Source organism: Heterodontus francisci, chromosome 9 (genome assembly GCF_036365525.1).
Source record: "Heterodontus francisci isolate sHetFra1 chromosome 9, sHetFra1.hap1, whole genome shotgun sequence".
In the NCBI taxonomy this organism is placed as follows: Eukaryota; Metazoa; Chordata; class Chondrichthyes; order Heterodontiformes; family Heterodontidae; genus Heterodontus; species Heterodontus francisci.
In genome coordinates this window covers 32,605,301-32,630,114 of record NC_090379.1, presented here as the reverse complement: position 1 = coordinate 32,630,114, position 24,814 = coordinate 32,605,301, and the positions used below count along the sequence as shown (strand labels likewise).

General features: G+C 43.0%; 1 protein-coding gene across 1 annotated transcript in view; it reads left to right on the top strand.

The window, feature by feature from the left end:
- Positions 1-24,814, top strand: part of LOC137373447 (protein unc-79 homolog) — a 197,256-nt gene that overhangs the window by 106,340 nt on the left and 66,102 nt on the right. Inside the window, 3 exon segments of the mRNA XM_068038269.1 lie at positions 6,184-6,346; positions 7,856-8,005; positions 9,198-10,412. Of these exon segments, the coding sequence (XP_067894370.1) occupies positions 6,184-6,346; positions 7,856-8,005; positions 9,198-10,412 (1,528 nt within the window).

Genomic DNA, 24,814 nt, shown 5'->3' with positions numbered 1-24,814 from the left:
AACTGTAAGAGCACTAGTGAGAGGGGATTCGATAGTTAGGGGACTAGACAGGCATTTCTGTGGTCACAGAGGTGAATCCAGGATGGTGTGTTGTCTCCCTGGTGCCAGGGTCAAGGATGTCACTGAAGAGCTGCAGAGAACGCTGAGGGGGTAGGGTGAACAATCGTGGTACTCATTGGTATGAGCAGCATAGACAGAAAGAGGGATGTGGTCCCAATGCTACCGATTTGGAGATGTAGACAGATGATTTGGCTATTCTCCTGGAGAAGTAGTGCGGGGTTGATTTCCTTCAAGGAGTTTCTGTCTGCAGCAGGGGTGTCCCTGGGTGGTCATGGTCAGCAAGCAGGGTTCGAAGCTTGCAAGGTCAGTTGGAGAGAGAGGGAGGAAGGAGGGACCCTACTCAGGTCTTCGCTCCTCAGTGTCTCAGCTGAATGTCCTTTACTGCAGAGAATGCAGAAGCTTAAGCACATGAAGGGTGAGCCTGTCACATGACCATCACCCAGTGATTCAAACATGGTCGTTACTGGTGCATTTCCCCCATGCAACTTAATATTCTAGACTAACATGTCTGGGAATCCCCTTCTCACAGCTGGGATCCTATTGTTCAAGTCTTTAGGTTTAGTGGTTTGTCTCCACCAGTTGAATACCTCAGGTGATTGCCTTGATGCCTTGCTGATGGGGACAGGATATATGGTTCACTCAGATTCCAAGGTCATTATCCTTGATGGGTCTTTGCAGACAAGGTGTCACCATCTCAGTGCATTGGACTGTGGAAGGTACAATGATGCAAGTTGGGGTAGCCTCCTTTAGCTGCAGGCTCAGGTCACCTCTAGTCTCTTTTTTAAAAAATACAATTCGGGTTTCCAGCCAGTGGATTAAAATCTTGATTTTATGCACTAGGAGCCGGGAGCATCGGTGAGCAAAGAAAATGGCGGCCAGCATGTGGGGGCCACGCACCGCCATGCCGTCGTGATCTTCCTCGCGGTGCCCCAATGCTAATGACCCGGTTGTGCCGTGACCCGCAATCACCTTGAGGGGGCGGGCTCTCCGATGGCAATGGCGTCAGCTGCCTGTGCGCAGGTGCTGGCACCATTTTTATAGGGCAGCTGGCTAATTTACATTTTTAAAGTTATACCCCCCCCACCCCACCCCACCCCCCCCCACTGTTATGAGGTGGGCCAAGTGGATCAATTATCAGTAAAAGAACATTTATGGGACAGTGATCATTGTGTCAGAAGGTTTAGATTGACTATGGAAAAGGACAAAGAGCAATCTAGAATAAGAATAATTAACTGGGAAAAAGCCAACTTCAAAGGGGTAAGAACGGATCTGGGCCGAATAAATTAGAATCAAATGTCGGCAGGAAAAATGGGAGCTGAACAATGGGCTACCTTCAAAGTAGAAATAGTTTGGGCACCTTTGAGGTATATTCCCTCAAAGGGGAAAGGTAGGGAAAATAAATCCAGAGCTCCCTGGATGACAAAAGAGAAAGAGATTAAGATGAAGAAAATGTGTCCTTATGACAGATGTCAGGTGGATAATACAATGGAAAACAAGGCTGAATATAGAAGGTTCAAAGGGGAAGTGAAAAAGCAAATAAGAGAAACAAAGGGAGTATGAAAAGAGACTGGCAACTAATATAAAAGGGATTCCCAAGTCTTCTATAGACATAGGAATAGTAAAAGCGTGGTAAAAGAAGTAGGGCCGATTAGGGACCAAAAAGGCGATTTACGCCTGGAGGCATGGGGTATAGCTGAAGTATTAAATGAATACTTTGCATCTCTCTTTGCCAAGGAAGAAGATGCTACCCAGGTCATGGTGAAAGAGGAGGTCATTAATACACTGCAAGGACTTAGAATCGATAAGGAGGTGGTATTAAATAGGCAGTCTGTATTTAAAGTTGATAAACCACCAGGACCGGATGAGAAGTGTCCAAGGATACTGAGGGAATTGAGAGTGGAAATTGCAGAGACACTGGCCTTAATTTTCCAGTCTTTCTTCAACTCAGGGGTGATACCTTAGGACTGGAAATTTGCAAATTTAACACCCTTGTTCAAATACAGGTGTAAAGGTAAGCCCAGCAATTACAGGCCAGTCAGTTTAATTTCGGTGGTGGGGAAACTTCTAGAACCAGTAATTCAGGACAAAAGTAATAGGCACATGGACAAATTTGGGTTAATTAAGGAAAGCCAGCATGGATTTGTTACAGGAAAATCTAACTAACTTGGTGGAGTTTTTTGAAGAGGTAAGAGAGAGGGTTGTTGAGGACAATGATGTTGATGTACATGAATTTCCAAATGGCATTTGATTCAGTGCTGCACAACAGACTTGTGAGAAAAGTTATAGCTCATGGAATAAAAGGAACAGTAGCAACACGGATACAAAATTGCCGGAGTGACAAGAAACAGTGAGTAGTGAATACCGGATTTTTTTCAGGCTGGAGGGAGGTTTGTAGTGGAGTTCCCCTTGCTTTTCCTGATACATTAATGACCTAGACCTTGGTATACAGGGCACAATTTCAAAATTACTGATGATATGAAACTTGGGAGCATTGTGAACTGTGAGGAGGATAGTGTAGAACTTCAAAAGGACATAGACAAGTTGGTGGAATGGGCAGACAAGTGGCAGATGAAGTTCAATGGGGGAAAAATGTGAAGTGATTTATTTTGGTAGGAAGAACATGCAGAGACAATATAAAACAATGGAGTGTCTCCTGACAACGCAGAGTATGCATAGAGCGATCGCCAACGTCATCAGTGCATCTGAACATTTGCCAGCTTGCCAGTATGAATCTGCACATGTGCGCACGCATGTCACCACATAATGACATCAGACATAGTGATGTCCGAACGTTGCCTCACCTCTCAATGGCTGCAATCGCTGCCTCCATTCATCTCCAACAGTACCCCACTCCGGCCACTTGCTCCCGGTTCCCTGCTTCCTCCCCTCAGTCAATTGCTCCCCACTTCGCCATCTGGAGCAGCAGCGGGGAACAAGCCACCGAGGGTGGAGCGAGTGCTCGAGGGGTGAAGGGTCAATTTGGGGAGCAAGTAGCTGAGAGGATGGAAGCGGCTGCGCCAGGAGCGAGCAGTTGACGGGGGGACGCAGCGTGGTGGGGAGTGAGTGGCTGAGGGGAGACAGCGGCAAGGCAGGGAGTGAGCAGAGAGCAGACGTGTGTGGGAGGGAGCAGCGAAGATAAGCGCGATGGCAGGAAAGAGTGGGCTCCTGTTGTGGTTGGGATGTAGGTGGTGCTCGCAGCCAATGAGTTTAATTTGTTTTTTGTGACAAATTGAGCAGCATCATTTTTATTACTGTCGCAGACAAGTGAAGTTTCAGTCAATGAGGCTGCATTTACGGACATACGAATTAGGGGCAGGAGTAGGTCACTCGGCCCTTCGAGTCTGTTCTGCCATTCAATAAGTTCATGGCTGAACTGATTATTCCACAGTTCCACCTACCCCTGATAACCTTTCACCCCCTTACTTATCAAGAACCTATCTACCTTTGCCTTAAAAATATTCAAAGACTCTGCTTCCACCGCCTTTTGAGGAAGAGAATTCCAAAGACTCACGACCCTCTGAGAGACAATATTTCTCCTCATCTCTGTCTTAAATGGGCGACCCCTTTATTTTTAAACAGTGACCCCTAATTCTAGATTCTCCCAAAGGGGAAACATCCTTTTCACGTCCATCCTGTCAAGATCCCTCAGGATCTTATGTTTCAATCAATCATTTGCGCATGTGCCAGTACTGTGCCACCTCATGGTTGCGTTGTTAGCAAATGCAGTCATAAAACAAAGGGTACAACTCTAAAGGGGGTGCAGGAGCAAAGGGACCTAGGTGTAAATGTGCATAAGTCATTGAAGATGGGAGGACAGGTTGAGAGTGCGATTGATGAAGTATACAGTATTCTAGGCTTTATTAATAGAGGCATAGGGTATAAGAGCAAGGAGGCTATGTTGAACTTGTATAAAACACTAGTTCAGCCTTAGCTGGAGTATTGCGTCCAGTTCTGGGCATGACACCTTAGTGAAGACGTTGGAGCAAGTGCAGAAAAGATTCACGAGAATGGTTCCAGGGATTAGGAACTTCAGTTTTGAGGATAGTTTGGAGAAGTTGGGGCAGGTTCCTTGGAGAAGAGAGGCTGAGAAGAGATTTGATAGAGGTATTCAAAATCACGAGGGGTCTGGATGGAGTAGATGGGGGAAACTGCTCCCACTCATGAAAGAGTCGAAAATGAGAGGGCACAGGTTTAAAGTAATTGGCAAAAGAAGCAGAAGCGAAATGAGGAAAAACTTTTTCTTGCAGTGACTGGTTAAGGTCTGGAATGTACTGCTTGAGAGTGTGTTGGAGGCAGGTTCAATCAAGGCATTCAAAAGGGTATTGGATATTTATCTGAGAAGGAAGAATGTGTAGGGATATGGGGAGAAGGCGAATTTCTCATTTGGAGAACTGGTGCAGACACGATTGGTCAAATGGCCTCCTTCTGTGCTGTAATGATTCTGTGATTTAGCTGCATCCTCTACATCTCCCTGTTCCTAAATTCTTAAAAATCTTACTGTATAGCTTGTCCTTACAAGAACCTTAGTCTGCCTTCATTTCTAAGATCTTTTTGTATAATCTAAGCTTGGCATCACCAGACCACAATTTCTTGGCCTGGATTTTACCATCAGCGGTGAACCATCTAGCGAACTCTCTGGTGTGGCTTTCACCCTTCTCGACATTGATTTCATTCTGGCGCCAGCTATACGGGATCTGTGGCACCCAACTACAGTGATGTCATCAGTCAGATTGAGTAGCCAATCACATGGAAGAATTCTTACTGAAAGATAACCAGGAAGCAAACAATAGGTTTCATCATTCAGTTTTTACAGAAAGAGAAATGAAGAATTGGACATACAAAGGGGATTAAGGTTCTTGATATTTTAGCTTCTACAAATTAATTTTTTTTAAAAAAGCTATGACGTTTTTATCATGGAATGGAGAATTTAACATTCCACAACTGTAAAGATGGTTTTTCAGGGCTAGATTGGTCGTTCAGCAGTAATTATGACTTAGTACACCCTTTAGAACCTAGTCACTCTTCATTCAAGGAGATGTAACTTTTTCAAGGGGTTTTATTGCGAGAATAATAGCATAAAAAGTGGAAGTTCATATCAATTCAGTGATTTCTGGATAATTTCCATTTGGAGGACTTCAACAGAGTACCCTGTGGAGGAGTGGGGAATCACTGGCAGCGACATCTGGATTTCCACGTTTAACTGCGCATGTGCAGACACCAGAAATTGCTGTCAGTTTCACAGAGTAATGATGGTGAACACTAACAGTTCCGCCATCATTACAAACACAAAATCTGAGTCTATGACTCTCATTTTTCAGCCTTCATGTGTCCTACATTATAGGGGGTTGATCCTGCTCCTAAGTTTCTTAATTGGAGAAAAACACTCATCAATAAGGCATCAGTCAAGTTTAAATACACTCTGAAATTTTTAAAGAAATAATTGAGGAAATAAGATGTCAGTAATTTCAGGAACTCCACAAATTAAGAGATTGCATCTATGGACTTGTTAGCATTTTGCTTAATCTCAGTACAGTATCTATAAATAATGAGCAGACATTAGGTAGAAACTTGTAGATTAATGTCCATAATGAGGGAGAAGGCCAAGAGCACTTTATGCAATGTCAACCTGTGAAAAACACACTGGCTATAAGTGGTTTTAGAAGTAGATTTTGCCTCACAAATCTACTGCAATTCTTTGAAGAAATAACAAAATCAAAGGACATCCACTAACCTCTAATACACCTGGATTGTCAGAAAGCATCTGGCAAGCTGATCATGCTTCAAAATTGTATAATGTTACATGGACTTGTTAAACAACTGATCATCTTGATAAAAAATTGGTTTGACAACAAAGAAAATTGGGAATTTATAAATGCTTAACTTTCTGTGGCAAGAGGCAATAGTCGAGTTTCTCAAACATTTGCTCTAATTGCTGTTGTTCACCCAGCATAAATGATATGCAAAGGAAGCAGCTTACACCATCCTATACTCCTCTTTCAAGTTTACAGTGGGAACTTCTGCAATGAAGAAAGGAAAGGGAGAAATTTGATACATTTATTTTAAAATTTAGCTATTTTATTACTTATAGATATATTGCACTAACATTCTTTATTTCCTTTCTAGTATCCCTACAGAGATTCTGATATCAGCAAGATTGTACTTCATCTGATCTATATCACGATTAATACTCTTAATGCACAGTATCACAGCTGTAAACCCCATCCCACTGCTGGACCTCTTTACAGTGATAATAGTAACATTAGCAAATACAGTGAGAAAGAAAAAGGTAAGATATAAAACAATAAAGTAAAACTTTTTTTTATCTTTGGCAACTTTTACAAAGCAAATATGAACTCACATTCCTTGATTTGTGTCGAAGTAGGAGATGTAATAATGTTGATAGACTTTGGAGTTTAAAGCCTGAATATATTACAGTTTGTATAATAAAACTGTGATTGTCAACACTATGGAACGCTACAGCTTCCAATATATAGTTTTGATTGTTTTCTTCCTGCCGAATTGTTTTCTTATTTACTTCATGTCTTCCTGCTCATTTATCCTTCTCAGCTTGAGATCACAGGCTGGTGACCTGTTTGAAGATTTCTACCAATGCCGGTGTTCCTGCTTCCAATCTGGTAGTCACATGATACAATGATAATGGAATTGTTAGCTAATCACAGAAATTAATCTCTCTCAATTAATCTACGACTGACCTAAAAATGTCACGAAGGTGGAGCGTTTTGGGAGCCATAGGTCCAAAGTCAACTTTTTCCTCCCAAGCATGCTAAACTTACCACAGGTCATGTAGCAAATTACTCGTCTGCAGTATCCCAAAATGTTATTTTCTTAAATAAATCTATCTAATTTGACTTTTTTTCCCCTTTGGGAAGAATAGCCACACAATGGATAATGATTGGGAAGTTACCATTTGGAAAATTCTGGGCACTGTTCCAAATTTTACCACTCCATGATACAATATATTGATGCACATGTGGAGCCTGCTTGTGTAGTACCAAGCTTCATTTTAAACAAGAGAACACTTCGGGTTAGTATTGCTGAAAACAGAGACATTTTGTCAAAACTTTTCATCTTGCACTCATCAGAACAATCTGCAAGGATACCAATGTAAGGGAAGCAACAAATTTATACTATATGTATACTGTTTGCAACAGGCAAGGTACAGGCTGTACACAACCAGCCTGTGCTTGCAAAACTCAAAACGTAGTGTCCAACATTAAATGCAATTCCACGTTTGGACAACATTGGCTAAATAATCCTCAGTATGCTAAGAGTTACACTGACAACCAATTTAAGATTGTCAGGCTCACAGTGTGGCGCATTTGCACGTGCTGGAAGCTAGACATATTTTAATACACAGGGCCCTGTTCTTTGCAGACAGAAAGAACATGTACACACATTGCCCCTGTTTCAGCTAAACAAAATAAATGACAGCCATTCGCTGGTTCAGTCCTCAGAGAAATGCCTTGACCAATCAGAGTCCACTTGCCAACTAATCAGCATTCTCTTCTCATATAGTATAAATTTGTTGCTTCCCTTACATTGGTATTCTTTCGAGTTGTCCTGATGAGTGCAAGACAAAAAGCTTCGACAAAATGTCTCTCTTTTCAGCAATACTCAAGTTCTGTACTACCAAATGACTTTTGATTAGGTTTCTTTGACACTTTGATATCTAAATAAGCAGTTTCAACAATTGTAAACAGTTATTGAAGTGTCTTTAATATTTATATCTGTCTGCAGAGTATTTTGATGTTTCATTTCCTTTTCCCTTGGCCAGAAGAAGATAGTGTGTTCGATGAATCAGATGTACATGATACCCCAACTGGAGCTTGCAACAAGGAACCACAAACCTTCTTTGCAAGACTGAAGAGGATAGGCGGGAGTAAATCAGTAAAATATCAACCAGTCGAGATGAATGCGCAGAAAAGTAAGTTTTTATATTCCTTTGCGGGAGAAACACAATGCTGTACGAGGTAATTTAGCATTGCGTGTCAACAATGAGGGAAGCCAGTTATTTTGTGCACTTTCCAGCCTGTGCACATCTGTCAGGAAATTGCTGTAGCATCTTTGACCTTGGAGTGCTGCTATTTCTCGTGCTGCTCAGCCAGGTAAGTACCATAAGTAGTTAAAATAATGGCCAGTGCAGTTACAGCTGGAATGGGGCGCTATGTCGAATTGCTTGATTTTAAAAGTCTTCCCGTCCTGTCGCTGCTTGGTGGGTTAAAATTGACCTCTATGATTTTGATTTTAAATGCCTTCCAGGTACCTAGGGGTGGACAGGAAATATTCTCTTGCCAGTGTTGTCCACATCCCTACAACAAATTTTTGAAAAATATGCAGGGCCAATACCTCTTATCTGCTTATGTACTGAACAGCATTAACCAGATGATGGGGCTGTCCAATTCCAACAGACTCCTCGATTTCCAAAAGTGCATAGAGGGATTAATGTAATTCACAATACAATGGCCTACATTGTAGGTCCTAGGACCACATCCTGCAAATCCTGGCATCTCAAGGAACTTATATTTCTTATTGAAGCAAAATACAGCAGATACTGGAAATCTGAAATAAAAACAGAAATGCTGGTAAGACTCAGCAGGTCAGGCAGCATCTGTGTGGAGAGAAACAGGGTTAATGTTTCAGGTCTGACCATTCACAGTTCTGTTTCTCTCTTCACAGATGCTGTCAGACCTGCTGAGTGTTTCCAGCATTTTCTGTTTTTATTCTATATTTCTTACTTGCTGGTATATCCTGTTTGATTTTATGGCCCTGAAAGTGTGGAATGGAAATTCTTAGTATTGTTGCCTCACTGGTGGATAAATAATAAATCAGAACACACATATCTGTTCGTATCCTCAATTTTGGGATGTATGCAAATTCATGAAGTTCAATTTTAAATGTGGCTAGATCGCACTCACAATAATGTTTTAATTTATCAGCAGTCTGCTCTGTCAGGCTTATTTAATGTGGCGCAACTGTTGGTATTATTTGAATACGTTGTCATTTTCTAACTAATGAATAAGTTTAATTTTAGCTGGTGCGTAATTGTGAATTTTATTGGACTTAATTGAAATTGCACCTATAATTTCCTTTTGTGACCTTAATGCTTTTTCCTTTAGGCTCAGAGATAGAGCTGTCAGAGTACAGAGATTCCAGCCTTTTGCCGGACAGTATAATGCGCTGTGGTACATCTCCACAACTGCAGGAGGCAGTTGCTCAACAGAAGAAATTGCGTGCAATTAAGCAGCAGTCACTTGATATAGGAAATGCAGATTCTGTCCTATATTCTTTAGATGAACATCGCAGGAAGTCATGTCTGGATAGATATGAATCTGAAAGACAACCAAGCTTTCCTTCTTGCTATCCTCAGATGGAAAGCATGTATGGAAGGTCAGAGCAGGATTTGTCTGTCAGTGCAGAAATTGGAGAGCTTCAGGAAAAGTCTCCAGCTGCAGAAAACTCCCAAGAAGGGAAGCGGCCGGTAATACCAGAAGTCAGACTCAGTTGCACAGAAACATTTGAGGTCAAACTTGAATCTCCTGAGAAACATCTTTCCTTCCATAAAGAAGAAAGCGATTTGATTGACTTATCTTCCGACTCATCATCTGCCCCTGAGAAGCAGTCAATTCTATCAAGTTCTGATAGTGATTCACTGGTTTTCGTGCCTCTCCCCCCTCTCAGGATTGTAGAGAGTGATGAGGAATATGAAATGCAGAATACACCTAATAACAAACCAAATGGGAAAACTAATGCATTATCTCACAATACTGCATCACTTAGCTTGAATGTTACACCAGTTGTAAAAGTCAATGTTGAAGATTGCTCAAAAAACTCAAAATGTTTGGATTTTGGTAATATATCTTTGCTAGATACTGAGAACATTTTGTCAATAGCTCTTGTAGATGAAAACAACTTTGAAGATCTCACACAACAAAAAAATTCTAAGTGTTCTGGTTGTGAAAGCCCACTAACTCTTAAGCAGAAGCGAGAAAACCTCAGGAAATCATCTGCTGTGCTAGAAATATCCCAGGATGACACTGATGAGTTGAATAGAGATCAGATTAAATCTGAAAGCCAATTACCAAGTCCCTTGGTTAAAACAGTATTTCTCAAACTCCCTACGGAATTTGAAGAAAATGAAAAGTCAAACACAGAGCTGTCTATTGAAAAGGATACTGACCAAAAAGATGAAAGTGGCGAAGAAACAGAATTCAAAATCCAAATTGTTCCACGGCAGAAGAAACAAAGGAAGATTGCTGTTAGTGCTATTCAGAGAGAATACCTTGACATTTCCTTCAACATTTTAGACAGAATTGGAGATCAAAGAGACACTGGTAAGGACTTGAAATTAATTTAATCCATCATTCACAAATCTGAACACTGATACAATGCGGCCACGTCTGTTTCAACATGTGGTCACTCCATTGGCTTTCTAGTTAGGTGATTTTTAACTTTGATTAAGTAGCTTAACGACAAGTTGGAAGTTAACAGATTCCAAATTGTTTACAATTTTAAACCAATAATTTAATATATTTTAATATAACGTTAACAACCTTAAACAAAGTACAAAGGGCCGGACTTTTTTTTAAAGAAATTTGATATATGGATAAATATATGCAGCAATGGCATGCAAAGTGATTGCAATTTAGTTCCCTTGCACAGAAATGTTACCTTGATCTTTCTACATATTTATGCTGTTCTGAGAACCAACATAAAGTTGGCTCTCATAAATAATTCCGTTATGATATTTTCCAAAGTAGCTGTTTAAAAAACGCACTAGTTATCAATGAGGATTTTTTAATTAACTATCTACAAAATCTGACATTATATTTTGGTCTATTGATGAACATTTCAAAAAATTGTTTAACATAATTATATACCATTGTTCTCCTGGTGTGAACAAACAGCATAATGTAGTTGAATATTGTGCTTTTAAAGTATGCGCATTAGATGAAAAGGAGAAAATATAATTTTATATCTTCGTTGTCAAAAAAAACCCTCTTCCCTTTTCTGCACAGTGCCAACTGCAACATCTATTTTTTTCCAAGATGAGATGAAGTGCTGAGTAATCATGGTCATGCTATAGGAGTGGGGGTGTGGTTGGAAGTTTTAACCCCAGGATGTGTGTGAGAGGGGTTCGGGTTAAACTCTCAAAAAGGGGAAATCTGACCCCAACCCACTACGAACACTTATATCAGGTTTAACCAGATGAGTTGAGGGCGGGTGATTAACCCGCTCTTGAGAAGCAGCTCAGTAATTATAATATTTAAGTGAGACTGTGTGCCAAGTTTCCCAGCGCTCAGGAAACCCGGAAACTAAATGGAACCGAGAACTGCTGCCTTTTTAAAATTTGTTTCATGGGATGTGGGCGTTGCTGGCAAGGCCAGCATTTGTTGCCCATCATTAATTTATTTTATATTTGTTTGTGGAATATGGGCGTCGCTGGCTAGATCAGCAATTATTGCCCATCCCTACTTGCCCTTGAGAAGGTGGTGGTGAGCTACATTCTTGAACTGCTGCAGTCCTTGGGGTGTAGGTACACCAAGAGTGCTGTTAGCATTTTGACCCAGCAACAGTGAAGGAATGCCGATATAGTTCCAAGTCAGGATGCTGTGTGGCTTGGAGGGAAACCTGCAGGTGTTGATGTTCCCATGCATCTGCTGCCCTTGTTCTTCTCGGGTAGAGGTCGCAGGTTTGGAAGGTGCTGTCGAAGGAGCCTTGATGAGTTGCTGTGGTGCATCTTGTATTTGGTACACAGTGCTGCCACTGTGTGTCGGTGTTGGAGGGAGTGAATGTTGAAGGTGGTAAATGGGATGCTAGTCAAGCGGGTTGCTTTGTCCTGGATGGTGTCAAGTTTCTTGAGTGTTGTTGGAGCTGCACTCATCCAGGCAAGTGGAGAGTATTCCATCATACCCCTGACTTGTGGTGGACAGGCATTGGGGAGACAAGAGGTGAGTTACTCGCCACAGAATTCCCAGCCTCTGACCTGCTTTTATAGCCGCAGCATTTTATGTGGCGGGTCCAGTTCAGTTTCTGGTCAATGGTAACCCCCAGGATGTTGATAGTGGGGGAATCAACGATGGTAATGTTATAGAACGTTAAGGGGAGATGGGTTAGATTCTGTATTGTTGGAGATGGTCATTGCCTGGCACTTCTGTGGTGCGAATGTTACTTGCCACATATCAGCTCAAGCCTGGATGTTGTCCAGGTTTGCTGCATATGGGCATGGGCTTCTTCAGTATCTGAGGAGTCACAAATGGTGTTGAACAGTGTGCAGTCATGAGTGAACATCCCAACTCCTGACCTTATGATGGAGGTAAGTTCATTGATGAAGCAGCTGAAGATGGTTGGGCCTAGGACACTACCCTGAGGAGCTTCTGCAGTGATGTCCTGGGACTGAGATTAATGACCTCCAACAACCACAACCATCTTCCTTTGTGCTAGGTTTGACTTCAAACAGCAGAGAGTTTTCCCACTAAATCCCGTTGACTCCAGTTTTGCTAGGATTCCATGATGCCATACTCGGTCAAATGCTGCCTTGATGTCAAGGCCAAAAGCTAAACGGCCATGATCCTATGCCCTACCACTGTGATACAATGCCAATCTCCCAATGATCCAATGGCGACCCTTCCCACACAATCTCCTCCATCCCAACCCTGCGATCTCTCTCTCCTTCCTCTCCAGTCCTTGACTATGGTCTTGCACCACATGCCTACCTGTCTGACAGCCAGCCAGCTTGCAATCTGCCCACCTGCTGGGCGAAAAATGGAGGAAAAAATTCAAATGAATTCCATTTATTAAATTCAGCAGGACTTGTGTGTTCCCTGTATTTCCAGATTTCCCAGCTGCTCAATGTCTCCCCAATCCTTCCCTGTCTCCTTGTAAATATAGGAGTCTATAAGATTGCAGCTGGTTTTAAGAGTTGCAAAAATAAATTAGCGAGGGAAAATGTGTATAAGCAAATGTTTTGTGTGATTTTGTAGAAAAGCATCTACTAAACCATCTATGGCACTGAAAATGGTTTGTAAAGTCAAGTCGATAGATTTTATTTGGCTAGTTGGTTTTAATACAGCTTTTAGTATCAAACTGCGGTATTAAGTCGACCAGTTTTTGTTTCACAGATGGTGTTTTGTGTGAAGGGTGGTGTCCACGTTAATAACGTCCAATATAAACAATTTAACAAAAAAAACTAATGGCTGCGCTCACCTCAACAAGTGAACATTCCTACTCCCAGAAGAACTAGTGAGCAATCTTGTCTCTCAGAATTAGCAACCATTCTCACCTCCCAGAACAAGCAATGATTCCACACCATCCCCCACCCCTCCTCCGCCACCCCGAATAACTAGCTGCCAATCCCCTCGAGAACAATTCGTGACCAACTTTTGCAGAACAATTAGTCTCAATTTCCCAGGAAACAAATGTAAACTATTTCCCCCCAACCCAGAACAATTAGTAACCATGCCCTCATGAAGAGCTCAATTTAATACAAGGGGCTGGATTTCATAAGGGCGATGAGCTTCAAAAATGGCGGTCCGTCTGTGCGGACTGCACGTCGTGGAGCTGCTGCGATATTAAAACATGGCGGCTCATTTAAATGGCTTGGGCGGACCACAACCCTACCCCCAATGATGGAGGGCAGTCCATCCCCAGCAACGGCTTCAGGCGCTGACACCATTTTTAAAGGCCTTCAAGCCATACATTGCAATATAAATTTTTAAAGGAATAATCATCCTGAGAAATGAGATAGTGTGATCCTGACCCTCTCCCGCCCACCCAATAAGCATGGAAGTAACTACCTGCCCTTCCCCCCTCAAAACACTTACCTTGAGCTCCTGACCTTCAGCCCCCCCCCCAAAGTTCATCAACTTTAAACTTTACCCCTCCCCACCATCACCTAGACCAATGAAATTACTTTGAGTCTGCTCCCCCTGCCCGCCCCCACACTGAAAAACTTACCTGCTCCCCCCTCACCACCACTATCCCACCTCGTATACCCAGAAGGGTATTCGAAGGTGGCACCAATATTGCCCCAGAATGGACTGCAGGAGCGGATAAGTAATTAATTCATTTATTTTAATAAATTAATATATCTAAATTTTGGTCGCGCCACTGAGCGGCGGGGGGTCACCACGAGGCATCGCCACTGGTGGCAATATCGGGCCAGGCCTTCCCGGCATCAAGGCCCATGGCGGACCTCTGCCGGAGGCATTTTCCGCTTCCCCCCCCCCCCCCCTCGGCCACGACCTCCGATGCTGGGGGGTGGGGAAGGGGCTGCAAAATCCAACCTAGAATATATTTAAAAACTTGATTCAAATTTTCCAAACTCAATTTCAAACCATTTTTGGTAAGTAACCTTTTGCCGTATCTAAAATTCTGTGTGTGCTATATATGAAATAATCCACTACTTTTGATTTTATCTACACTTTGTGTAGAAAATGCATTTGGATGTTCCAAAATTTCTATTATATCCTGAATTTATAATTATTATCACAAAGGTTATCAAGCTATGATATTGTGCTTGAAAAATTTACAACATTTGAATAAAACAATGGACAAGGTTTTATCATCTATGAATTGGGAGGGAATATTAACATCAACAATGTTACTTTAACAATACTGGTAAAATCACACAGTTTCTGCATAATCAGCACAGGAATACTTCCTAAATTCTCTTGGAGATATGAAATCGATTAATGTAATGGTACAATTAAAAACTAACTTCCCAACAATGAAAGGGAAGCCAAACAAATTTAAAAATATAAATTATTTGTAATTTTCACTTTTTTAACAACCATTTTTGTGGAAATCCAGTGTTCTAGTTTTTTTTCTGCTAGTGCCTTATTTAATTGGGTCTTCCTGCATCTCAGTGCTATTTAGCTGAGAGGACAAGCAGATGATCTGCTCCCAGATAGCTGATGCCAATCTGTAACTGATTTCTAGAAGGGAACTAAGAACAACAATTTTACTTTCCTCTCTATAAGGAAGCAGTTGAGCTCTTTGTGCATCCCTGATTGACGGCTCAGAGTGAGAACTCATGAGTGCAAATCCATTCCTGCAACTCTGACAGTACAATGGTGCATAATGTGCCATCACACAGTTACCAGTAATCTAACTTTAAATAAAACACAGTCTTACTACAGTGGACTAAATTAATTTGGACCATCTGTTTATCAGATAAGTAGTACAGTTGCTGTTGTAACATACAGTCAACAGTTCTAATCTATCTATATATCCAAAGAAAAAGTCGACTGAAAAGTCGTAGAATAGCTTAACAGAACTAATGCGCTTTGGTTTCAAGTTTTCATAGTTTACCTAAGGCCGATTCTGTACTTTGTGCAAAGTGGTGGGTTAGCAGGCAGCATAGATTAGAGATGGATCTATAACACTGTGGTCCCAGTTCTCTGGCCACTGTTCCCTCTGAGTACTGCTCCCTGTTGGTAGTAAGGGCTTATGGAATCATCCCTTCTGTGTGAGTATGTGGGGAAGCACAAACAGCACTAACAGTAACAACAGATACTCCCTACAGATTGGTTTAGTCTATGTGTATGAATGTGTGTGTGTATATGTGTGTCTTGGGGAAAGTTGCAGTTCAGTTGCGAGGGAGGAAGATCAGCAATCGTCTGTTGGCCCCGATTAGTTTCCCCCGAGCCTATGCATAGTAAATTTTCAGCTTGTTAACTAACACTGGGTGAGAACTCCTGTTATTACAGCATGAGCATCACCAGTGGAAAGTACAAAATACACAGTTAAAAACCATGAATGCTGGAACGCTGAAGCAAAAGCAGAAAATACTAAAAATAGGTAATTCAACATCTGAAAGAGAAAAAATAGCATAATTTCAGGTGAGGTTCAGATTTAGCATTTCTTTCAAAACTTTAGGTCCTGTAATGACAACGCGAGAAACATGTAATAATGTTTTAATTTGGTTGGTGGATTTTTTAAAAAGTGCATCTGTAGACAGTTACCTTTTGAGTTGCGTCCAGCACACTCCTCATTATCAACTCTAGTTTTTTACATTAAGTTTGTTCTGCACATAGAGCCTAATGTGAATGGAAGGTTTTGCCCACAGTTATTTTCCTGGGATGGGAAGAAGAATAATCAGACAGAGCTCCTCATCATTATCCAGTAATCCAGTCATAGAGTCATTTATGGCATAGAAGGAGGAACAGATTGGGAGGCAGATTTTGGAAAGGTGCAGAAGTAACAGGGTTGTTGTCATGGGTGACTTCAACTTCCCTAATATTGATTGGAACCTCCTTAGTGCAAATAGTTTGGATGGAGCAGATTTTGTCAGGTGTGTCCAGGAAGGTTTCCTGACTCAATATGTAGATAGGCCGACTAGAGGGGAGGCTATATTGGACTTGGTGCTTGGCAACGAACCAGGCCAGGTGGCAGATCTCTCGGTGGGAGAGCATTTCGGTGATAGTGATCACAACTCCTTGACCTTTACTATAGTCATGGAGAGGGACAGGAGCAGACAGGATGGGAAAATATTTAATTAGGGGAGGGGGAATTACAATGCTATTAGGCAGGAACTGGGGAGCTTAAATTGGGAACAGATGTTCTCAGGGAAATGCACGACAGAAATGTGGAGGTTGTTTAGGGAGCACTTGCTGCGACTGCTGGATAGGTTTGTCCCGATGAGGCAAGGAAGGGATGGTAGGGTGAAGGAACCTTGGATGAGAAGAGATGTGGAACAGCTAGTCAAGAGGAAGAAGGAAGCTTACTTAAGGTTGAGGAAGCAAGGATCAGACAGGGCTCTAGAGGGTTACAAGGTAGCCAGGAAGGAACTGAAGAATGGACTTAGGAGAGCTAGAAGGGGACATGAAAAAGTCTTGGCGGGTAGGATTAAGGAAAATCCCAAGGTGTTCTACACTTATGTGAGGAACAAGAGGATGGCCAGAGTGAGGGTAGGGCCGATCAGGGATAGTGGAGGGAACTTGTGCCTAGAGTCGGAGGAGGTAGGGGAGGTCCTAAATGAATACTTTGCTTCAGTATTCACTAGTGAGAGGGACCTGGTCATTTGTGAGGACAGCGTGAAACAGGCTGATATGCTTGAACAGGTTGATGTTAAGAAGGAGGATGTGCAGGAAATTTTGAAAGACATGAGGACAGATAAGTCCCCGGGGCCAGACGGGATATACCCAAGGTTATTACGGGAAGCGAGGGAAGAGATTGCCGCGCCTTTGGCGATGATCTTTGCGTCCTCACTGTCCACTGAAGTAGTACCAGATGATTGGAGGGTGGCAAATGTTATTCTCTTGTTCAAGAAAGGGAATAGGGATAACCCTGGGAATTACAGACCAGTCAGTCTGATGTCGGTGGTGGGCAAATTATTGGAGAGGATTCTGAGAGACAGGATTTATGATTATTTGGAAAAGCATAGTTTGATTAGAGATAGTCAGCATGGCTTTGTGAGGGGCAGGTCATGCCTCACAAGCCTTATTGAATTCTTTGAAGATGTGACAAAACACATTGATGAAGGAAGAGCAGTGGATGTGGTGTATATGGATTTTAGCAAGGCGTTTGATAAGGTTCCCCATGGTAGGCTCATTCAGAAAGTAAGGAGGCATGGGATACAGGGAAATTTGGCTGTATGGATACAGAATTGGCTGGCCCATAGAAGACAGAGGGTGGTAGTAGATGGAAAGTATTCAGCCTGGAGCTCGGTGATCAGTGGTTTAGTTCAGAGTTTAGAGATCCAGCACTGAAACAGGCCCTTCGGCCCACCGAGTCTGTGCCGACCATCAACCACCCATTTATACTAATCCTACACTAATTCCATATTCCTACCATATCCCCACCTGTCCCTATATTTCCCTACCACCTACCTATACTAAGGGCAATTGCTAATGGCCAATTTACTTATCAACTTGTAAGTCTTTGGCATGTGGGAGGAAACCGGAACACCCGGAGGAAACCCACGCAGACACAGGAGAACTTGCAAACTCCACACAGGCAGTACCCAGAATTGAACCCGGGTCGCTGGAGCTGTGAGGCTGCAGTGCTCACCACTGTGCCGCCCCACAGGGATCCGTTCTGGGACCTCTGCTCTTTGTGATTTTTATAAATGACTTGGATGAGGAAGTGGAAGGCTGGGTTAGTAAGTTTGCCGATGACACAAAGGTTTCTGGAGTTGTGGATAGTGTGGGGGGCTGTTGTAGGTTGCAACGGGACATTGACAGGATGGGCTGAGAAGTGGCAGATGGAGTTCAACCTGGAAAAGTGTGAAGTGATTCATTTTGGAAAGTTGAATTTGAATGCAGAATACAGGCTTAAAGACAGGATTCTTGGCAGTGTGGAGGAACAGAGGGATCTTGGGGTCCACGTCCATAGATCCCTCAAAGTTGCCACCCAAGTTGATAGGGTTGTTAAGAAGGCATATGGGGTGTTGGCTTTCATTAACAGGGGGATTGAGTTTAAGAGCTGCGAGGTTATGCTGCAGCTCTATAAAGCCCTGGTTAGACCACACTTGGAATATTGTGTTCAGTTCTGGTTGCCTCATTATAGGAAGGATGTGGAAGCTTTAGAGAGGGTGCAGAGGAGATTTACCAGAATGCTGCCTGGACTGGAGGGCATGTCTTATGAAGAAAGGTTGAGGGAGCTAGGGCTTTTCTCATTGGAGCAAAGAAGGATGAGAGGTGACTTGATAGAGGTGTACAAGATGATGAGAGGCATAGATAGAGTGGATAGCCAGAGACTTTTTCCCAGGGCGGAAAGGGCTATCACCAGGGGGCATAATTTTAAGGTGATTGGAGGAAGGTTTGGGGAGGTGTCAGAGGTAGGTTCTTTACACAGAGAGTGGTGGGTGTGTGGAATGCATTGCCAGCAGTGGTAGTAGAAGCAGATACATTAGGGACGTTTAAGCGACTCTTGGATAGGTACATGGATGATAGTAGAATGAAGGGTATGTAGGTAGTTTGATCTTAGAGTAGGTTAAAGGGTCGGCACAACATCGTGGGCCGAAGGGCCTGTACTATCCTATGTTCTATGTTCTAAGGAGGCCATTCAGCCCATCGAATCCTTGCCGGCTCGCCGCGGAGCAATCCACTCAGTCTTACTCCCGCGCTCGATCCCTGTAGCCCTGCAAATTTATTTTCTTCAAGTGCCTATCCAATTTCCTTTTGAAATCATTGATTGTCTCTGCTTCCAGCACCCTCATAGACAGCTGGTTCCAGGTCTTTACCACTTGCTGCATAAAAAAGTTCTTCCTCACATTTCCCTTGCATCTCTTGCCTAAAACCTTCAATCTGTGTCCCCTAGTTCTTGTATCATCAATTAATGGGAACAGTTTTTCCTTGTCTAACTTATCTGAGCCTGTCATAATCTTGTACACCTCTATCAAATCTACCCTCAATCTCCTTTGCTCCAAGGAGAACAACCCTACTTTTCCAACCCAACCTTGTAGCTAAAATCCCCCATCCCTGGAATTACTCTGGTAAATCTGCTGTCCACCTTCTCAAGGACTCTCAGATCCTTCCTAAAGTGCGGTGAACGGAGCTGGATGCAATACTTTAATTGGGGCTTAACCAGAGCTTTATAAAGGTTCAACATAACCTTCCTGCTTTTGTACTCTATACCTCTGTTTATGAAGCCCAAAATCCCATATGCTTTGCTAACCACTCTCACATTATGTTCTGCCATCGTCAAAAATCTTTGCACATGCATCCCCAGGTCCCTTTGTTCCTGCACATTCTTTAGAACTGCACCATTCAGTCTATATTGCCTCACCCTGTCCCTTCTGCCAAAATGCATTACCTCACACTTGTCTGTATTAAATTCCATCTGCCACTTCTATGCTCATTCTGCTAGCCTATCTATGTCCTGTTGCAATTGATTGGCGTCATCCTCACTGTCTGCCACACCTCCAAGTTTGGTCTCATCAGCAAATTTTGAAATTCTGCTCTCTATTCCAAGTCATTTATATATGGCAAAAAAAGTGGTACCAGCACTGACCCATCGGGAATGCCACTGTCTATCATACCCCAGTCTGAAAAAAAAAACATTTACCATGACTGTCCTTAAGCCAATTTTTTATCCAATTGGACACTGACCCTTCTATTCCATGAACCTCAATTTTATTAACCTGCCTTTTATATGGTACTTTATCAAATGCTTTCTTAAAATCCATACACACAACATCCACTGCATTCCCTTCAGCAACCTTCTCTGTTACTTTATCAAAAAATTCAATTAGATTAGTCCAGCATGATCTGCCTATTACAAATCCATGCTGGCTATCCTTAATTAACTCAAACCTCTCCAAGTGCCTGTTGATTTATTTCCTTGATTATTGTTTCTAAAACCTTAACCGCCAGTGTTGTTAAACTCACTAGGCCTGTAGTAGCTAGGACTGTCCTTACACCATTTCTTGAATGAGAGTGTCACATTTGTCACTCTCCAATCCTCTGGCACCTCCCCCATATCCAGAGAAAATTGGAAGATTATGAAACGCCTTTCTGCTATCTCCACTCCACTTCCTTTAGCAACTTGGGATGCAATCCAGCGAGACCAGGTGACATAAAAACAGAAAGTGCTGGAAATACTCAGCAGGTCAGGTAGCATTTGTGGAGCAAGAAGCAGAGTTAACGTTTCAGGTCTGTGACGTAATTGGCAAAAGTTAGAAAGGAATTAGGTTTTAAGCAAGTGAAGGTGGGGGGTTGTGGGTTGGTGGGGACAAGAACAAAACAGATGTGTGATAGGGCAGAGGGCAGGAGAGATTAAATTACAAAGCTGTCATGGGACAAAGGCAAAGAGCGTGTTAATGCTTGTGGTGAAAGAAAAAGCATTAGTCCAGAGAGAGTGTTAATGGCCAAATAATGAGCAACTCTGTTCCCCTGAAAACCAGGCACGTGGTTAAAAAATAAAATAAAATAATCAAAAAAATAGAAAACTATTGAACTAAAGGTTGAGACCGCAAAGCTGTAGAGTGCCTAATCGAAAGCTCAGGTGCTATTCCTCAAGCTTGCAATGATGTTCACTGGAACACTGCAGTAGGCCAAGGACAGAAATGTGGGCATGAAAGCAGGTGTGTGTGTTGAAATAGCAAGCAACTGGAAGCTCGGGGTCATGCTTTCGGACTGAGCCGAGGTGTTCCGCAAAGCGGTCACCCAATCTGCATTTGTTGTCCCCAACGTAGAAGCGACTGCATTGTAAGCAGCAAATACAGTGTACTAAAAAATTGAAAGAGGTCCAAGAAAATCGCTGCTTCACCTGGAAGGAGTGTTTGGGGCCTTGGATGGTGAGGAGAGAAGAGGTAAAAGGGCAGGTATTACACCTCCTGCGATTGCATGGGAAGGGGATGAGGTGTCAGGGGTGATGGAGGAGTGGACCAAGGTATTGCGGGGGGAATGATCCCTTCAGAATGCTGACAGGGAATGGGGGCAGGGAAGATGTGTTTGGTAGTGGCATCACCCTGGAGGTGGGGGAAATGGCGGAGGATGATCCTTTGGATGTGAAGGCTGGTGGGGTGGACAGTGAAGACAAGGGGAACCCTGTCGTGGTTCTGGGAGGGAGGGGAAGGGGTGAGGACAGAAGTGCGGGAAATAGGTCAGATATGGTTGAGGGCCCTGTCAACCACAGTGGAGGGAATCCTTGGTTGAGGAAAAAGGACCATGTAGCATCTACCCTAAGCATAGCCAGCCTTTCCAGTACCACCTCCCTCTCAATTTTGACCCTTTCCATTGCCTCTACCCTCTCCGCTTCTACCATATTTTGTCAGATTATTCTTACTTAGTAAACACCAATACAAAGTACTCAAGTATTCTAGGCTTGCTCTGTGCCTCTAAGCATATATTACCTTCTTTGTCCCTAATAGACCCCACTCCACCTCTTACTGCCCACTTACTATTTACATGCTGGTAGAAGATTTTTGGGTTCCATTTTATGTTGACTGCCCTTCTATTCTCACATGCAACAAGACCTGGGTGTCCTTGTACACCAGTTGCTGAAAGCAAGCATTCAGGTGCTGCAAACAATTAGGAAGGCGAATGGTATATTGGCCTTCATTGCAAGAGGATTTAAGTACAGGAGCAAGGATATCTTACTGCAGTTATACAGGGCCTTGGTGAGACCACATCTGGAGTATAGTGTGCAGTTTTGGTCTCCTTATTTGAGGAAGGATGTTCTTGCCATGGAGGGAGTGCAAAGAGGATTTACTAGGCTGATTCCTGGGATGGCAGGATTGACATATGAGGAGAGATTGGATGGACTAGTTTTATATTCACTAGAGTTTAGAAGAATGAGAGGGGATCTCGTAGAAACCTCTAAAATTCTAACAGGACTAGACAGGCTAGATGCAGGGACGACATTCCCAATGGCTGGGGAGTCCAGAACCAGTGGTCACAGTCTCAGGATACAGGGAATGCCATTTAGAACTGAGATGAGGAGAAATTTCTTCACTCAGAGGGTGGTGAACCTGTGGAATTCTCTACCACAGAAGGCAGTGGAGGCCAAGTCATTAAATGTATTCAAGAATGAGATAGATATATTTCTTAATGCCAAAGGGATCAAGGAATATGGGGAGAAAGTGGGAACAGGGTACTGAATTAGACGATCAGCCGTGATCGTTTTGAATAGCGGAGCAGGCCCAAAGGGCCGAATGGCCTACTCCTGCTCCTATTTTCTATGTTTCTATGTATTCTCTCTTTGCCAGTCTTATTTTCCCCTTCACCTCCCCTCTCAACTTGGCCTGGTTCTCACTTGAAGAATTCACCTGACATGCATCAGGCACCCTCTTTTGTTTGTTTCATCATAATCTGTAACTCCCTCATCATCGAAGGAACTCTGTTTTTGGTTTCCGTAACTTTTGTCCTTGTGAGAATGTACGCAGCCTGTACCTGAGGCATCTCTTCCTTTCTTTTCTCTTTCTTGTTATTCTTTGCTTCCATTATATCCTGACTAGATCCCTTCTCATCGCATTGAAATTAGCCCTCTTCCAATCTAGCCCTTCCACCTATATTGTTCTTTGCTTTTCTGCATTATGATCACTCTTACCCAAGTTCTCCCCCACAGACACTTGGTCCACTTGGCCTACTTCATTTCCCAGCACCAGATCTAGCAATGCCTCCTTTCTAGTTGGGCCGAGAACATACTGATCAAAGACATTCTCCTGAACATAATCCAGAAATTCCTCACTCTCCTTTCCCTTTACTCTAAAATTATCCCAATCGATATTTTGATAATAAAAGCCCACAATATCACCAGTCTATAATTCTTGCCATCTCTGTGATTTCCCTGCAGATTTGTCCCTCCATCTCTCTCTCTCTATTTGGAGGCCTAAAGAATATCCCTAATAGTGTGATCATGAACTTTCTGCTTCTCAACTCTAACCAAATGGTATGTGGGAAGTCGTGGACACACTATGTGTCCTTGACAAACACATCTGCAGGAAGTGTCACCGACTGCAGAAGCTTAAGTTACAGGTTTCAGAACTTGAGCAGCGGCTGGAGACACTGTGGTGCATCCACGAGGCAGAGACCTACGTGATAGCACATTTAGGGAGGTGGTCACACCATAGGTTAAGAGTGTGCAGGCAGAGAGGGAATGTGTGACGGCCAGGCAATCTAAGAAAACCAGGCAAGTAGTGCAGGAGTTCCCTGAGTCGATTTTGCTTTCTAACTGGTTTTCTATTTTGGATACTGGTGAGGGCGATGGTTCCTCAGAGGAGTGCAGCAAGAGTAAGTCTGTGGCACCATGGGTGGCTCAGCTGCACAGGAGGGAAGAAAGAAGAGTGGAAAGGCAATAATGATAGGGGATTCATTAGTTAGGGGAACAGACAGGCGTTTCTGCGGCAGTAAACTTGACTCCAGGATGGTATATTGCCTTCCTGGTGCCAGGATCAAGAATGTGACAAAGTGGCTGCAGGACATTCTTCTTTGTCGGGGGGAGGGGGGGCGGTGAACAGCCAGTGGTTGTGGTCCACATTGGTACCAATGACATAGATAGGAAGAGGAATGAGGTCCCGAAAGCAGAGTTTAGGGAGTTAGAGAAGAAATTAAAAAGCAGAACTTCAAACGCAGTAAACTCAGTACCATGTGGCAGTGAACATAGGAATAGAAGAATTGAGTGATTGAGTGATGTGGCTGGAGAATTGGTGCAGGAGAGAGGGCATCAGATTTCTGAAGCATTGGGACCTGTTCTGGGGCAGGTGGCGCCTGTACAAGATGGATGGGTTGCACTTGAGCAGGACTGGGATTAACATCCTGTCAGAGCGTTTTGCTAGTGCTGTTGGGGAGGGTTTAAACTAGATTGGCTGGGAGTTGGGAACCTGAGAGGAAATTCAGAATGGAGGGAAGCAAAACTGGTAATAGGAAGTGGAAAAGTAATTGAAATTAGAAGGTAAACATCAAATAGGATCAGAATGAGGATGAATGTTAAGACAAACTTAAGGGCGCTCAATCTGAATGCAGCAACAAGGTAGATGATTTGAAGGCACAAATAGAGGTAAATGGGTATGATTTAATTGCCATTATGGAGGCGTGGTTACAGGGTGACCAGGACTAGGACCTGAATATTCAGGGATATTTGTCATTTAGGAAGGATAGGCGGAGGGGAAAAGGAGGTGGGGTAGCTCTGTTAACAAGTGACCAGATCAGTACATTAGTGAGAGAGGATCTAGATTGAAGGATCACGATGTAGGATCAGTTTGGGTGGAGCTAAGAAACAGTAAGGAGCAGCAAATGTTGATGGGATTTGTCTATAGGCCACCAAACTGTATTGGTAATGTTGGGCATGG